The sequence below is a fragment of the Meles meles genome, chromosome 18 (assembly GCF_922984935.1).
Source record: "Meles meles chromosome 18, mMelMel3.1 paternal haplotype, whole genome shotgun sequence".
Lineage (NCBI taxonomy): Eukaryota > Metazoa > Chordata > Mammalia > Carnivora > Mustelidae > Meles > Meles meles.
Genome location: NC_060083.1, coordinates 9289569 through 9304715, shown reverse-complemented (window position 1 = coordinate 9304715; position 15147 = coordinate 9289569). Strand labels below are relative to the sequence as shown.

The 15147-nt window shown below is 59.4% G+C and overlaps 1 protein-coding gene across 1 annotated transcript in view; it reads left to right on the top strand.

Moving 5' to 3' along the window:
• Positions 1-15147, top strand: part of DNAH2 (dynein axonemal heavy chain 2) — a 79305-nt gene that overhangs the window by 51380 nt on the left and 12778 nt on the right. Inside the window, exons 52-66 of the mRNA XM_045985130.1 lie at positions 555-743; positions 849-934; positions 1077-1207; positions 1304-1453; positions 1720-1887; positions 2138-2298; positions 2436-2575; positions 3571-3703; positions 3805-3944; positions 5115-5325; positions 5665-5781; positions 5941-6082; positions 6755-6924; positions 7040-7156; positions 14687-14851. Coding sequence (XP_045841086.1) covers positions 555-743; positions 849-934; positions 1077-1207; positions 1304-1453; positions 1720-1887; positions 2138-2298; positions 2436-2575; positions 3571-3703; positions 3805-3944; positions 5115-5325; positions 5665-5781; positions 5941-6082; positions 6755-6924; positions 7040-7156; positions 14687-14851 — 2220 coding nt within the window. The remainder of the gene's footprint in view (positions 1-554; positions 744-848; positions 935-1076; positions 1208-1303; positions 1454-1719; positions 1888-2137; positions 2299-2435; positions 2576-3570; positions 3704-3804; positions 3945-5114; positions 5326-5664; positions 5782-5940; positions 6083-6754; positions 6925-7039; positions 7157-14686; positions 14852-15147) is intronic.

The following is a 15147-nucleotide window of genomic DNA, read 5'->3' as shown; positions in this document are numbered from 1 at the left end:
CTTCTGAGCCCCAAGGGCAGCAAGAGGCAAGTGTAGCTTCGCCTTGTGGAATGAGACATGCGGCGGTGGGGGACAGAGAGCTCAGGGGGCCCGCATAGCCGAAAGGAAGGTGGATCCGGCAGCTGAGAGCCGAGAGCAGCGCCCGGATTCGGGGAGCTGAGCGGGGCCGGCAGTGGTGCCCCCAGAGCCTCAGTAATCAAGATAAAGCACAGCTGAATGCAATCTTAAAGCAGCTAATGCCAAAAATAGAGGATGCACAAACACCCCAGTTTTGCATAAATGCATGCGGTCGGCGCGTGCCGAGCGGTGTCCCAGCCCCGGGGTGGGGTGCGGGCAGCAGGCCCGGGCGTGGCCATCGCTGTGTAAGCTGTCGGTGTGCGGTTGTCATACACACCTGCTGATTTTTGAATATCGCACGAACACCTTATTGCTCTCGACTTTGGGGGGTTTTTGGTGCCCCCCTAAAGCCAGCTGCCTCCCCAGGGTCCCGGGGTCCCGGGGTCAGGCAGGCGGGCCAGGAGCTGGCCAAGGCGAGCATCAGGGCCTGTCCCTAGGAGTCGCAGATCACCCGAATATTCGGCACCATGATCAACCAGAAGCTTCAGGACTTCGAGGAGGAGGTGAAGGCCATCGGCAACGTGGTGACCGAGGCCACCTTGGATGTGTACAACACGGTGGTGCAGCGCTTCCTGCCCACGCCCGCCAAGATCCACTACCTGTTCAACCTCCGGGACATCTCCAAGGTGAGCCGCCGTCCCATCCCGCCGGGCCCTTGCAGCCCAGCCTCCCCCTGCTTCCCTCTGCAGCCGGGGGGTCCCTCCCTGCCCACCACCACGCCCCTCCCGCAGGTGTTCCAGGGCATGCTCAGGGCCAACAAGGACTTCCACGACACCAAGTCCAGCATCACGCGACTCTGGATCCACGAGTGTTTCAGGTGAGATGCCTGTGCCCCGCTCGAGGCCGAACAGACACCCCGGACAGACGCTAGTCACGGGCCTCCTGGGCCTGGCACCCAGCTCCTGCCGCAGGGCCCTGTCCCCTGCTCTCCTGAGGCTCAGCCCCCTCCCTCCCAACAGAGTCTTCTCGGACCGGCTGGTGGACGCGGCAGACATGGAGGCCTTCGTGGGCATCGTCAGCGACAAGCTCGGCTCCTTCTTTGACCTCACGTTTCACAATCTGTGTCCCACCAAGCGCTCTCCCATCTTCGGTGAGCGGGCGCTGCGGCCGCCGCGGGTGTGGGAGGGGGCCTGGGAGGAAGGCCGGGCCAGCCCCTGGAGGTCTGAGCCCTGCTCCCCGGGCCCAGGGGACTTCATGAGGGAGCCCAAGGTGTACGAGGACCTGACGGACCTGGCGGCCCTGAAGGCGGCCATGGAGGCGGCGCTTCGCGAGTACAATCTGTCCCCCGCGGTGGTGCCCATGCAGCTGGTGCTCTTCCGAGAGGCCATCGAGCACAGTGAGCAGCCCCCCGCCCGTCCCGCCGGCACCCCAGGGGCGGGCTGTTCCCGAGCACGGGCACGTCTGGGAAGGTGCCTTCCTCTTGGGCCCCAGAGGGCTTGTCCTCCCCAGGGGTGGCTGCTCGAGGTGCCCCAGGCCCCAGCCTCTCCCCACTCTTCTCTGCCGGGTCCTTCAGTTTCAGGCGGCCCATCTCCAGCTTAGGGCCCTGGGGTCCCCCTCCCCCGGTGGCTCCGCGGCCTCACTGCCCGGGTCCCTCCTCCCCAGTCACGCGGATCGTGCGGGTCATCGGACAGCCTCGGGGCAACATGCTCTTGGTGGGCATCGGGGGCAGCGGGCGCCAGAGTCTGGCTCGCCTGGCCTCCTCCATCTGCGAGTACATCACCTTCCAGATCGAGGTCACCAAGCATTATCGCAAGCAGGAGTTCCGAGAAGGTGCAGCCGCCAATCGAACCCGGGGTGGGCTGGGGGCTGGCGTGAAAGGTCAGGGGCCCGCCTTCCTGCGGAGACAAGAGCAGGAGCCGTGGAGGCGGGAGCTGAGCCCGCCAGGCCCGGTGGGCGGAGGGCGGCGTGGTGCGCGGGTTGCGGGCCAGGGGACACGGGAAGGGGAACAAGGGACCAAGGGACGGGAGGGCGCGTCTGACACCCGCCTGTGCCCTCTTCCTCCTCCCCTCCTCTGGCCCAGATATCAAGCGCCTGTACCGCCAGGCAGGAGTGGAGCTCAAGCCCACGTCCTTCCTTTTCGTGGACACCCAGATTGCTGACGAGTCCTTCCTGGAGGACATCAACAACATCCTGAGCTCAGGGGAGGTCCCCAATCTCTACAAGGCTGATGAATTCGAAGAGGTGCAGGCCCCTCCCTCCCCCTCCACCAGTGACTGCGCCCCTCTGACCACCCCTCCCTCGCATTGGTGCCGCAGGGGCCCCGCCCCCTGGCCCTCTAACTGCAGCCCTGCGAGCTCTGCCATGTGGCCTCTGTGCAGATCCAGACGCTCATCGTGGAGCAGGCCAAGGCGGAGCTGGTGTCCCCGTCCTCCGACAGCCTCTTCGCCTACCTCATCGAGCGCGTGCGCGACAACCTGCACATCATTCTCTGCCTCAGCCCTGTGGGCGACCCCTTCAGGTGACCCCTGTGACGGCCTCTCCCCCAGCCCCCACCCTTCTCCGGCCCCCCTGCCTCCTGGGAGGGGGTCTCCTCAACAGCCCTCCGTGGGCCGCTCCTTTCCCTAGACCTCGCCTCTGTCCCCAGTGCTGCGGCTTACAGAGGAGGCGGCCCCTCCCTTTCGTTAGGACTAGAGTGTCCTGTTGTCGCTCTGTGTTTCGTTTTTAAATTTTTAGTTGTCATTCTACAAAAACAAAATAACATCAAAATTTGCCATCATAACCGCTTTGCAAGCGTCCCGCTCACGTGGTTAAGCATGTTCACGTCGTCCTGCAGATTTCTAGAACTTCCTCATCTTGCAAAACTGAGACTCTATGCCCACTGGATAATTCCCCATTTCCCCCGCCCCCCCCAACCCCTGGCAACCACCGGCCCCCTCGTGCTTCCGCGAGCTGTTCGCTCTGGGGTCTGTGGTATGTGGTGTGTTTACTGTGCCCTGGGCACTCACCCCGCGTCCCGTGACAGCCCGGGTTTGTGTCCCTGTTAGTCCCATTTTATTTTATTTTTAAGGTTTTATGTATGCACTTTTTAGAGAGAGAGCAAGAGAGAACGAGTGAGGGGAGAGACAGAGGGAGAGAGAATCTGAAGCAGACGCCCCACTGAGCGCAAACCCTGAGGCGGGGCTCGATCCCACGACCCCAAGATCAAGACCTGAGCCGAAATCAAGGGCTGGACGTTCCACGGACTGAGCCCCCAGGGCATCCCCATGTTACTCCCATTTTAGGGATAAGGAAACTGATGAGGGAAGGGTTAGCGCATCTGCCCGAGATCCACAGCTAGAACCAGAACCCGTTCCTACGTTCTACACTGAGCTGGCCCTGAAGGGAGCGGGGTCAGGACAGGGACACACAGGAGCACGGGGATGGGACACTTAGGTTCCAGGAAAGCAGACGGACCCTGGGGAGGCCGCCTGCCTCCATAAAGGGGCTTGACTGCCTCTCGAAACCCCTCCCCAGGAACTGGATCCGCCAGTACCCGGCCTTAGTGAACTGTACCACCATCAACTGGTTCTCAGAGTGGCCCCGAGAGGCCCTGCTGGAGGTGGCCGAGAAGTACCTCGTGGGGGTGGACCTGGGGACGCAGGAGAACGTGAGCGCCCCCCACCCCCGGCACCCAGCCCCAGGCCCCCGTCTGCGCCCCTCTTCCACCCGCCCTCACTCCGCGTCTCCGTCCTTTCCCATGGGCCTCAGATCTGCAGGAATGTGGCCAAGATCTTCGTCACCATGCACTGGTCGGTGGTACGGTACTCCCAGAAGATGCTGCTCGAGCTGCGGAGACACAACTACGTCACCCCCACCAACTACCTAGAGCTCGTGTCCGGGTACAAGAGGTGTGCAGAGGCGTGGAGGGTGGGGAGGCCCGGGGAGCTCGGTGACATGATGAAGTGGGACATATCCAGGGCTGGCCCAGGGGGCCAAGGAGCCAGGCGCCCCGAGGGGGAGCGGCCGAGATGTGGGGGTCTCATTCCGCCCCACTGGGGGGCAGTGAGAGAGAGCCGGGGTTCGCATCTCAGAGCCTTGGGGCCGGGACTCCTCTCTATACCCTCTCTGCTCTGTGTTTTCCACAATGCCGTTTCTTTCTCCAAGTGCAATACAACAGTGACGGTACCGTGTACGCCCGCAAGGCAGCGACCAGTCCTCTCCTCTCCAACCTCTCCTTGACTTTGCACCATTCTCGAGAATCAGACATTCCTTTAAGTTGTATCGGGTGCCTAATTTGCTTCGAAAGACCTAAGACAAATGGAAAAAAAAAAAAAGCCCACAAAACCCACCTCATTGACTGGATTCTGTGTCGTGATCAAGGCGAGGAAAAACCCATTTGTCATAAGAACGATCCCCTGCACCTGCTCATCTGTTTAATGTACTTTCTGAGCATCTGCTAAGTGCTGTGTACCATTCCGGGCCCTGGCAGTCCCACCGTGAGCAAAGAAAGCTCTTGCCTTCCCTGGGTACCTGGGTGACTGGTGGCCAGTCGCTGTGCTCATGCATGCTTTCTCACTTGGTTCAGAAAATGATCCTGCATAGATTTTTTTTTTTTTTTGCTGGGGGTAAGAGGAGGTGTAGGCTGGGCTGGGCCTGTACAGTGTTGAGAACTTTTTGAGTAAGTTGCTAACTTTTAATGCAAGAGGCTTAGTAAAATCCGGATTTCCAGGTTTTCTTTAACAATCAGAAATCGTATCAAAATGGGGTAGAGAGGAGGGGTGGCCACCCCCTGGGGACAGGCTGGTGTGTGCTGGTTCACAGTAAGAGCAGGAGTGGGGAGCGGGTGTGAGGACCGCAGCCCAGCCCGTAACTGGTGCTTTGACGGCCCCGTGCGGAATAAGCGGGAGGGATGAGAGTCAGGAAGCGGGGAGCCAGCTGGGGAGCTGTTAGCTCTGATCCAGGCCGGATGCTATAAATACGTCACGGTGCAACAGAAAGCGAGACGGGGACCCATGCGGGGTGCTCCCCTTTCCGGGGGCCCGGCCTCTCCAGGCACAGTCTCCTTTCGTGTGCCCCAGGTTGCTGGGAGAGAAGCGGGAGGAGCTGCTGGACCAGACCAACAAGCTGCGGACCGGACTGTTCAAGATCGACGAAACCAGAGAGAAGGTGGAAGTGATGTCCCTGGAGCTGGAGGACGCCAAGAAGAAGGTGGCTGAGTTCCAGAAGCAGTGCGAGGAGTACCTGGTCATCATCGTGCAGCAGAAGAGAGAAGCGGACGAGCAGCAGAAGGTGGTCGGGGCCCCGCGAGCTCTGGTCCCGCCCTACGCCCCTCCCACCCTGCGGGCTGTGGCCCCGCCCCCCGCCCCTCCCACCCAGCAGTGCTGTGGCCCCGCCCCCCGCCCCTCCCACCCAGCAGTGCTGTGGCCCCGCACCACGCCCCTCCCACCCAGCAGTGCTGTGGCCCGGCTCCACCCGCCCACAGCGGCCAGCGCCCCCAGGCAGGGGCTTCCAGGTTGCCCTCTGGGACCAAGTCAGGGGACACTCAGGCCACTGCTCAGACTTCCATCCTTCCCACCAACACTGTCCCCACCTTCGCCCAAGGCCCAGACGAGTCCTCTCCATCCCTAGGCAGTCACAGCGAATAGCGAGAAGATCGCTGTGGAGGAAGTCAAGTGCCAGGCACTGGCTGACAATGCCCAGAAGGATCTAGAAGAGGCCTTGCCAGCGCTGGAGGAAGCCATGCGGGTATCAGAGCGGGAAGCCCTAGGGAAGGGAACGGGACCAGCCTGCTTTGTGCTCCAGAGCCCGAGGGAAGCGAGAAGGGGCGGGCCAGCCTCAGCTGGGACCTCTCCTGCTCCCTGAGTCCCCTTGGGCCCTGCGCCCTGAGTGAGTCCCTTTGCCCAGGCCCTGGAGTCCCTGAACAAGAAGGATATAGGAGAGATCAAGTCTTACGGACGGCCCCCCGCCCAAGTGGAAATGGTGATGCAGGCCGTCATGATTCTTCGAGGCAATGAGCCCTCGTGGGCAGAGGCCAAGAGGCAGCTAGGTAAGCCAGAGCGCACGGGGTGACTGACGCCTGTCCACCGCACTTAGCCGTCTGCTGTGCGCCGGGCACTCGGGGAGACAGATGAGCGAAGCGTCCCTCCCACCCTCAAAACCGGGTATAGTGCGGAGGAGGAATGTAACTGGCAGGTTCTTTGGTCGTAAGTGACAGAAAACAACTCCTCTTGATTGAAAAAAAGAAAAGGAAATCGTCATAAAAATACCGGAACATATCTCAGAATCCAAGGGCAAGAATGCCTCAGGGCCCCCCAAAAGGACAAAAATCAGAAAATGTGAAACCGGAGGCTTGGTAGGATAAAGCATGCAAGCTGTAGGTGGGGGACTCCTGCCCTGGAAAGTCAGTGCGAGGCATACAGAAGTGATGGTGTGTGTGCACGCGTGTGATTGTGCGCTCGTGTGTGCACGCGTGTGTGTTGGGCGGGAGGAGGATTAGGCTGCGAGTCTCCAAGGGAAGTGGTAGCAGATGGGGCCAGGACCACTGGGGAAGGCCCTGGGGCCCTGGGGCCTTGGAGCTTCCAGAGACGGAGGCAAGGTCTGCGGGGGACCTCGGGATGAGGCCGGGTGAGCCAAGCCGGGAAGAACATGGCTGTGTCTGAGCTGTGGAGGTGAAGCTGGAGAAGGCTTCCGGCTGAGGCCCCCTGTCTTCACCCCTCAGGGGAGCAGAACTTCATCAAGTCCCTGATCCACTTTGATAAAGACAATATCTCAGACAAGGTTCTGAAAAAGATCGGGGCCTACTGCGCGCAGCCCGACTTCCAGCCTGACATCATCGGCCGAGTCTCGCTTGCGGCCAAGTCCCTGTGCATGTGGGTGCGGGCCATGGAGGTGAGCGGGGTGCATGTGGCGTGGGGGGGAGGCTGCGGGAGGCCCCGCGGGCGTGGGCGGGAGAGCGGGTGGGCCAGCGGTGCACGGCAACCGCAGCCGGGCTGTCTCCCCACAGCTGTATGGGCGCCTGTACCGCGTGGTGGAGCCCAAACGGATTCGGATGAACGTTGCCCTGGCCCAGCTTCAGGAGAAGCAAGCTGCGCTGGCCGAGGCCCAGGAGAAGCTGCGGGAGGTGAGCCTCAGGCCCGTCTCTTCCATGCGGACCCTGTCCCTGATTTCTGGGGTGCTGTGGCCATTTGCTCCCCCCTTCTGTCCTGTGCCCCTGCAGGTGGGCTGCCTCCGGCTCAGAAAGATGTGTCCCTGGCAGGGGTTGCAAAGGCACGGGGGCCACTGCCCCGACGAGCCCCTTCAGACGCTGAACTGGGGGCTGGCAGGAAGGGGAGGGAGCCACTCTCTGCCAGCCAGTGACATACCCAGGTGCCCTCCTAGCGGACTTGGGGACAGCACCTCCCACGGGGCAGAGCGGGAGGGGCCCTCTCCCCAGGTTCCTGCCCCTGATTCAATAGCCTTTACTATCCCACATGGTGTGAAATTCCAAAGGTACAGGGAGAAGCCAGGGAGAGGCCTCGCTCATGCCTGGCGCTCCCCTTCCTGGAAAGCGGCCTCGCTGACAGCTTTCTGTGCAGCCGTCCAGGGCTGTTCTCTGCTGTACAAGCACATTTTTGTCATTTTTTCCACGTTATACACACTGCTGTGCGCCGTCCGGCCTCGCGTAGCTGAATATGTCGAGGCTGAACTTCTCTCTGACGCTCGCCAGCTTGGCTCCGTTTGCTTACCTGTGTCCCTTTCTGACGGAGATGCTCGTCCCTCAAAGCTTCTGGTCTTCGCCTGTCCTCAAAGGCCGTTGGCACTAACTGTACCCGCAGCGAGGTTTTATGTTTTTATGGAGCCAAAGCTGGTCACGCCATCCCAGAGCGTTTCCTCCGAAACTGCCAAGGGAGAAGGTGCGGGTCTTAGTCCTGGAATGGAATGAGGACCCCAAGGTTCGGTGAGATGAAGTGACTTCCCACTTACCCGCAGAGCCCACACTCCGGGGCTCCAGCCCCGCTCTCCCCGCCGTGGACATCCTCGCCATTGGAAGCGCAGCTGCTCCCGGGGCCTCTCTGACTCCCTCCGAGCAGGGCCAGGCAGGCTGGGCCAGCGGCTTCAGCCTGCACACGCGCCCCCTCCCCTGCCCCGTCCCCACCGCGTGTCCCCTCCTGGCCGCTCTCACAGCAGCCAGCCTTCTCCTCTCTCTAGCAAGAGTGAATAATCACGAGATGACAGCTTATTTGGAAAGGTCTCGCACTCATGATGATTCATATCCTGGAATGAACAATTAGGAACTGTTCCCCTGACGTGTGAAAACCCGGGCCCGCAGCGTCCGCTGCCAACCATGTCATTCTCTGGACAGGCGTCCGTAGGGCACCGCGTGTCAGGTCTCTTGGGAGCCCCTCGCTGATGACAGGAAGCAAACAAGGACCCCACGTTTCCCCTCCGTCACTGAACCGCTTGGAAGTTTCCGAGCCGCGTGTCCAGCCTGCCTCACCAGCCACGTGCGGGCACCGAGTCTGGGACAGCCTGGGAACGAGCATTTTGAAAAAACGTCCCTGTCAGAGCCAGCCGGGGCCGGAGAGCCTGGATGTAGCCAGGGCCCAGGGTGCTGGAAAGAGGCCCAGAGCTCCGCTATAGGGCGTGTCAGTTCAAATCCTGAATAAACAGTTTTAACCTTGACTCCCCTGCTTGGGGACCTGAGAAGACATTTCCCCTGGCCGGATTCTGTCTTTTGCAGGCAGGAATGGAACAGAACCCTGAGCGGGGGGGTGGGGTGGGGGTGGGGGTGGGGAGGGGGGACAGCGCATTTCAAAGATTAAGTCCCCGCGTGAACTAGAGCCCAAATAATCTGAAATCGTCTTCTTCTGAGAGTTCAAAATCGAGAAGCCAACCTTGTCGAGTTAACGTCCCCAGACCCTCTCAGTTTCTGCTCAATCTCCGCCGAGGGACCCCCAGCATCGGGGGAGACCCCGTGTCCTCCAGTGGCGGCCCTGGCGGTCACTCGGCGGAAATGGGCCGCCTGTGGGGCCTCAGAGGCTGTCACGGCTCCGATCACGTCTCTCTTGAGCAGCGTTTGAACATCAAAAAAATCAGAGGCCTTAAGGCATGCGCGGCTTCCAGATAAAATGACGTTCCTGGGGACCAGCTGTTCTTGTGGTCCCCGAGACCACATTAAAAATTTGGTGGCGTCTGCAGGAGGAAGGATGCTCAGAGATAACCCTGGTTTAGCTCCACCAGAACGTCGCCGATCTGGAAACCGCAACCTGTGAACTTCCAACAGGGAGAGCCTCCCACAGCAGATCGATTTGAGACGGGATCTGACCTTGGCTGAACCGGGGGACAGTGCAAGGCTGAGCGCGCGCGCGTATGTTTCGCAGCGGGCGGTCACTGGTTGAAATACACACAGGGTTGACCTCCGCAGACCCTCCGTTGCCCGTCGGTGGCATCGAGACATTGGCCATGTCCTGCAGCCACTGCCAGCATCTAGTCCAGAGCCTGGCCTTGGCGCACACGGAAACCCCAGCTGGGGCCTTTCAAGTTCAAGTTCCTGCTCCATGTCTTAGTGAGGCGCGGTCAGCCCACCCCGCAGGGGTGCACCGCTGGCTCCCTGTGGACTGGCTGAGGCCCACGAGGGCGGCCTCTAGCCTCGTCCCCTGCTTATCCTCGCTGGAAAGTGACCTTCAGTAGAGTCCTGAGCTGCGGCTGCTGTTGATGCTGCTGACGTCTGGGGCCTGGCAGGAAACCAGCCCGCTGCCATCCGCGTCTCAAGACACAGCCACCCTCCCCTCTGGAGCCCCCCCCCCAGATTGCTCAGGCCTGCTCCCTTAAGGCACAGGTCACACCCCCATGCCATCTGCCATAACCGCGTGGCCTGGAATCTCAGCCCAAATGCAGTCCCCGTGGCCCACAAGCCTGTGGGCAGACCGCACGGATTCAGGTCCATCCCGCCACCATCGCCTCCTTGGCCCGGAGTGTGAGACGCTGAAGCCCGGGACAGCTGGTCCAGGGCCACATGGGCCTGGCCATCTGCGCAGAGCCTGCTGTCCTGCCCTTGAAGCTCCCCCAATGTCGCACTCTGTCTGCAAGCGCCTCAGACTCCGCCCCCGCTGCCCCCTAGCCTGGTGGCAGGCCCTTCTGTCGCTGCGGGAGCTGTCATCCTGGGCCGCCCACCCTTGCAGCCCACGCCTGCAAGCAGTCCTGCCTCCCCAGACACGGCCACCCACCTGTGGACAAAGCCACTGTCACCTGCCAAGGTCAGAGTGTCACAGCAGGTTGGCCTCGGTGCAAAGACCCACCAAGCCTAGCGGGGCTCGATCCCAGGACCCTGGGACCATGACCTGAGCCGAAGGCAGAGGCTTTAACCCACTGAGCCACCCAGGTGCCCCGCCTGGACAGATTCTTTGTCGCAAAACCCGCGTCTGTACCTGCAAGGTCCATGCGTGGCACCCGCCCCTGCCCCCAGCTTCTCAGTGGTGTCCCGGTCTGCACTCTCTCGAGGAATCTGAGAACGAGCAGCCTTCTTCTGTTCCTGGGGTTCTAAACACATAAAAAAATAAAACAAAAGGAGTTTGGCCAAAATATCACCGTTAGAGACTAGGTGAGAGGATGTGGCCGACACGGTGGGCCAGTGGTCGCCGTAGAGGCGACGCTGTCATCAGACAGGCTTGCCCGGTGTTGGGCGTTGTTGGGGGGGGGTGGGGGGGAGCAGAGTGGGAGGGACCGGAGGGTCCAGAGCATTCCAGCTGCCTGCGTCAGTCAGATCAGCCACGCGAGGCCCCCCGGAGAAGGGACGCGTGAGGACAGGAGGAAAGACTTCCAACAGAACGAGGGAGCGGCCAAGATCAGAAACTGTAACAAAACATGGCCCCAGAAGGAAAAACAAACCCAGAGATAACTCAGGTTCGGGAGAAGCACTTATTAAAAAGCAAACCAAGGTAAACACGGCTGTCGTCAGAGGGGGTGACGGAGGAAGGACCGACACCTGGAGAGCAAAAAGAGGACGTTGAGAGGAAAAAAAATTGCAAAAATAGAGAGAATCCTGGGAAAATTAAAATTGCTTCAAGGCCGACAGCCAGCAGAAGGACGGGAAGCCTGAGTTAAGGAGCAGGAGCAGCAACCGCAAACCCAGCCCCGCGGGACAGACCCAATCCAACCGATGGGAATTTCTGCAAGAGAAAAGCTCAGCGTCAGACACGTCGGGAAAATATTTCACAACCGGGGCAGCGGGCACGGTGACCCCGTTCGAAGGTGCCCCAGCCACAGGCGGCTCGGCCAGTCACCATGGACCTCCAGAAGACCGGGACTGCTGAGTGGGAGCGTCGTGATCAAGCTCCACCCCATAAAAATGAGAATGGGGCTAAATAGGTGGGGGGCGGGGTGGGTGGGGGAGGGGAAGGACTGGGCAACCCTTGTGCGGGGAGGGGGGGGGAGATCAGATCAAACAGGGTCTGGAGATGTTATCAGCATGATTAAGGTGACAAGCAGCAGCCTTAGAACAGGTGGGAGAGGGGCACCCGGCGGGGGCTGTCAGTGGAGCACACGACCCTGGGTCTGAGGTTGTGGGTTCGAGTCCCACGTAGGGTGTAGAGATGACTTCAAAAAAATAAAATGAAATCTTTTTTTTTTTAAGTAAAATGAAATCTTAAAAAAAAAAAAGTAGGAGCAGGGACAAAGCAGTGGTGGCGTGGAGGGTGAGGGTTGACTCCTGTCTCCCTCGTAGCACAGACGTCATAGAAATAGTTTCGAATGGAGAAACCAGGAAACAGCCCTGTGGAATGTACTCGAATGAGTGCAAAATACCTCTGGAGGGGTGAATATTCAAGAAGCAGGTCACTGGGCTGGGGCAGCAGGGAGGACCAAGGGCAGGGCTGGGACACTTTCCAGGCCCTTGTGCCTTCTGGATTTTCAAGTGACTTGTTCACCAAGTAAACAAAAAAGAAACAGCCGTGTCAAAATGTGCTTACGCACGGACGAGGACGTTCGTCCTAACATGGTTAAGAATAGAAAATGTGGGAAAGACACACACGTCTATCAGAAGGAGGCTTGTTATATAAATTATGGTTCAGTCATTCACAAGCGGGTTTTGCAGCTGTTAAAGAGAATGAGGCAGCTTGACGCGAGCCGACTTGGAGACAAGGAAAAAATAGTAAAGCGCGTTAGTATGCCAGCGTTTATCCTCATGAGAAGACTCACCCAGGCACCAACCGTCTCCTGAGCGCGGGGCAGCCTTCTTAGTGTAGGGATCTAGCCGGGGAGGAAGGCCCTACCTTCACGGGGCTTGTATTTACTTTATTATGCATTGGCTCAGTGCCCAACCTGCCCAACTGGACTCCGGAAAGCTTTCCAAGTGAGCACAGGCATGGGGGGCTGGCTCAGGACCTGGAGGAAGCCAGGATCATCCCCCTGTGTGTGCTCTTCCTTCCTTTTGATTGCATTCACTCTTTACAGAAAGATCTAGAAGATGAAGATGATTATTGTTATTTTTTAAATTTTTATTTTAATTTTTAAAAAAAGATTTTATTCATTCATTTGAGAAAGAGAGAGCGTGAGAGAGAACATGAGAGGGGAGAAGGTCAGAGGGAGAAGCAGACTCCTTGCAGAGCCGGGAGCCTGATGAGGGACTCCGGGATGGTGACCTGAGCTGAAAGCAGTGGCTTAACCAACTGGGCCACCCAGGCGCCCCTGTCGTTACTTTTTTTTAAAGACGACGTTGTGGTTAGGTGTGATAATGGGGTTACTGTCATGTGGGGAACATCCTTGTTTTGTTCCCGGGAGGCATTAGGAAGTCTGGAGGCTGGAAATGTCATGAGTTCGTAACTTCCTTTAAGATGCTTTGGCAAAACACCAGGAGGTGAGATTAAAAATAGCAAAATGCAAACAACTGTTCAATGTGACGGGTATAGGGGGGTTCGGCATGTGATTCTTTCCCCTAGGTTTGCAGTTTTTCCACTGTTTTTGAATTAAAAAGATTAAAACTGCGACCATTTAAAAAATGCAAACAGATGAATATATAGGTATGTATGTATTCAAAAAAGAAAAATAGCTTACAGGGGCGTGTGGATGGTTCAGTCAGACGACTGCCTCTTGATCTCAGCTTAGGTCTTGATCTCAGGGTTGTGGGTTCGAGCCCCGCGTCGGGCTGTGCACTGGGCATGCAACCTACTTAAAAAAAAAAAAAGAGAGAGAAGAAAAGAAAAAAAAAAAAAAAGAAAACTAGCCTAAGTATAATGGCCAAAGATACAGAGGCACCTGCCAGAAGACGTAAGAGGAGAAACAGTTACAGAAGGACTTGCTGCGGCAGGTGGGGTGGGAGCGGGCGAAGAGGCAGCTAAGGGACTCTTGCTGGTCATTCCGACCGCTTCTGTGGTCTCATTTAGGCCTTTCACCCTCTGCACGCATTTCCTGGATACAAAATAGAAACACTGAAGACAACACCACGTGCAAAGCCAGTAATGAAATACAGCAGAGTCGTGGGCTGAGCTTCCCCGCAGACATATCCCGGCGGGAAGCCTAGTTATAATCAGGGCTGCTGACGAGCGCGCAGACCGGGCGCGGGGAGGCGGTCACGTTCACCGCCCCGGGGTGAAGCCCACACGAGCGGGGGTGGGGGGGGTGGGGGGGGCGGGGGGGTTGGGCAGACAGGGTGCCCCTCCCCTTCCGCCCCCCCCCCCAGCCGGTGTTTCCTCCGCTGCATGGCCCAGCTCACCTCACCCCTTCTTCCCTTAGCCCTTACTGCCTTTTAACACATCACTCCAGAGGCTCGCGCTGCCCCTGAAGGTGACGTTGATTTAGGGACAGTAACTTGGGGGGTCATGTGTCGCATTTCCAGGATCTTGGGGGGTCGGCCCCTGGGCTTGGGCTCAGGTGCTGCTCCTGGGTGCCAGGCCCCATGCGCTCCAACAACCCGCGCGGGGCCGGTCAGGGAGGCAGGCGAGGTCGCTTTCTCCACACAGTCACAGGCTGCAGCTCCCGGCAGGGGCAGCAGGAAGGGGACGGACATCTGTCGTGTGCACGCTACGTGCCAGGCACTTACCAGCCTGCCGACCCCGTGTTCCTCATGAAAAAGGCGGCGACAGGTGTGCGCTGGACATGGTCACTGCTGGCCGGTCAGGCACACGTTCGGGGCTCGCCAGTCCTGTGCTTCGGATCAGAGCGACACATCCTGGGCTGAGCAGAGCCCGGGGAGGCGTCTCGAGGAGGGAAAGCCCCTCCAGGTCCCCATCCTTGCGTGGGTCCTCGGACTTGGGCCTTTTCTCCCAACGGTTTCTGGGCTCACTTCTTGATTTTCTGTTCTCTCTCCAGGTCTGCCTTAGGCGCATGCCCTCTGGTACGGACAGGCAGCCGCATCTCGTGTTGCTTATTCTGCTATAAGAGATGTGTCTCTAGCCCGGCCTTGGGTTTCATTACAAGCCGTTTCCAGGCTCGGGGAAACTGCGGCGGAGGGAAGGGAGAGAAAAGTCATCTCAGCGCTCGAACTTGATCTTGCTTTCCCTCCACGACTGCCCCGTAGTACGGGCGTCGGGACGGTCCATTTTGCACACCGGGAAACTCCGGCGAAGGAGATGGATTCATCCCAGGCCATGGGGGCCCCGGACGGCAGACTGGAGAGAGGGACCTGAGCAGTCTGCCCCCACGCTGGGTCTGATCCCTGGGCTCTGGTCCCTCCCAGGTGGCGCAGAAACTGGAGATGCTGAAGAAACAGTACGACGAGAAGCTGGCCCAGAAGGAGGAGCTCCGGAAGAAGTCGGAGGAGATGGAGGTGAAGCTCCAGCGCGCGGGGCTGCTGGTGTCCGGGCTGGCCGGCGAGAAGGCCCGGTGGGAGGAGACCGTGCAGGTGAGCCGGGCCGCCCGCTGGCGCTCCTTCCTCCCTGCGCACCTGCCCGGAGCTGCACCTGCCTCCAGCTGAGGGATGGCCAGGGGACATGGGGTGTCAGTGCGTTCTCCCCCTCCCACTTCAGGAGAAGAGTGGAAGGAAAGACTTTGTGCCATTAGGGGGTCTGCTGCCCCGTAGGCCAGGAAAGCTCATGCCAGGGCCCCTGATGGGGGCGCCGACCTGGTAGAAACAGCCCCGGGGGCGTCTTGTCTCTGCCTCTGTTGAGTTCCAGGCTTCAGGAGAGGCTCGGGCCTTAT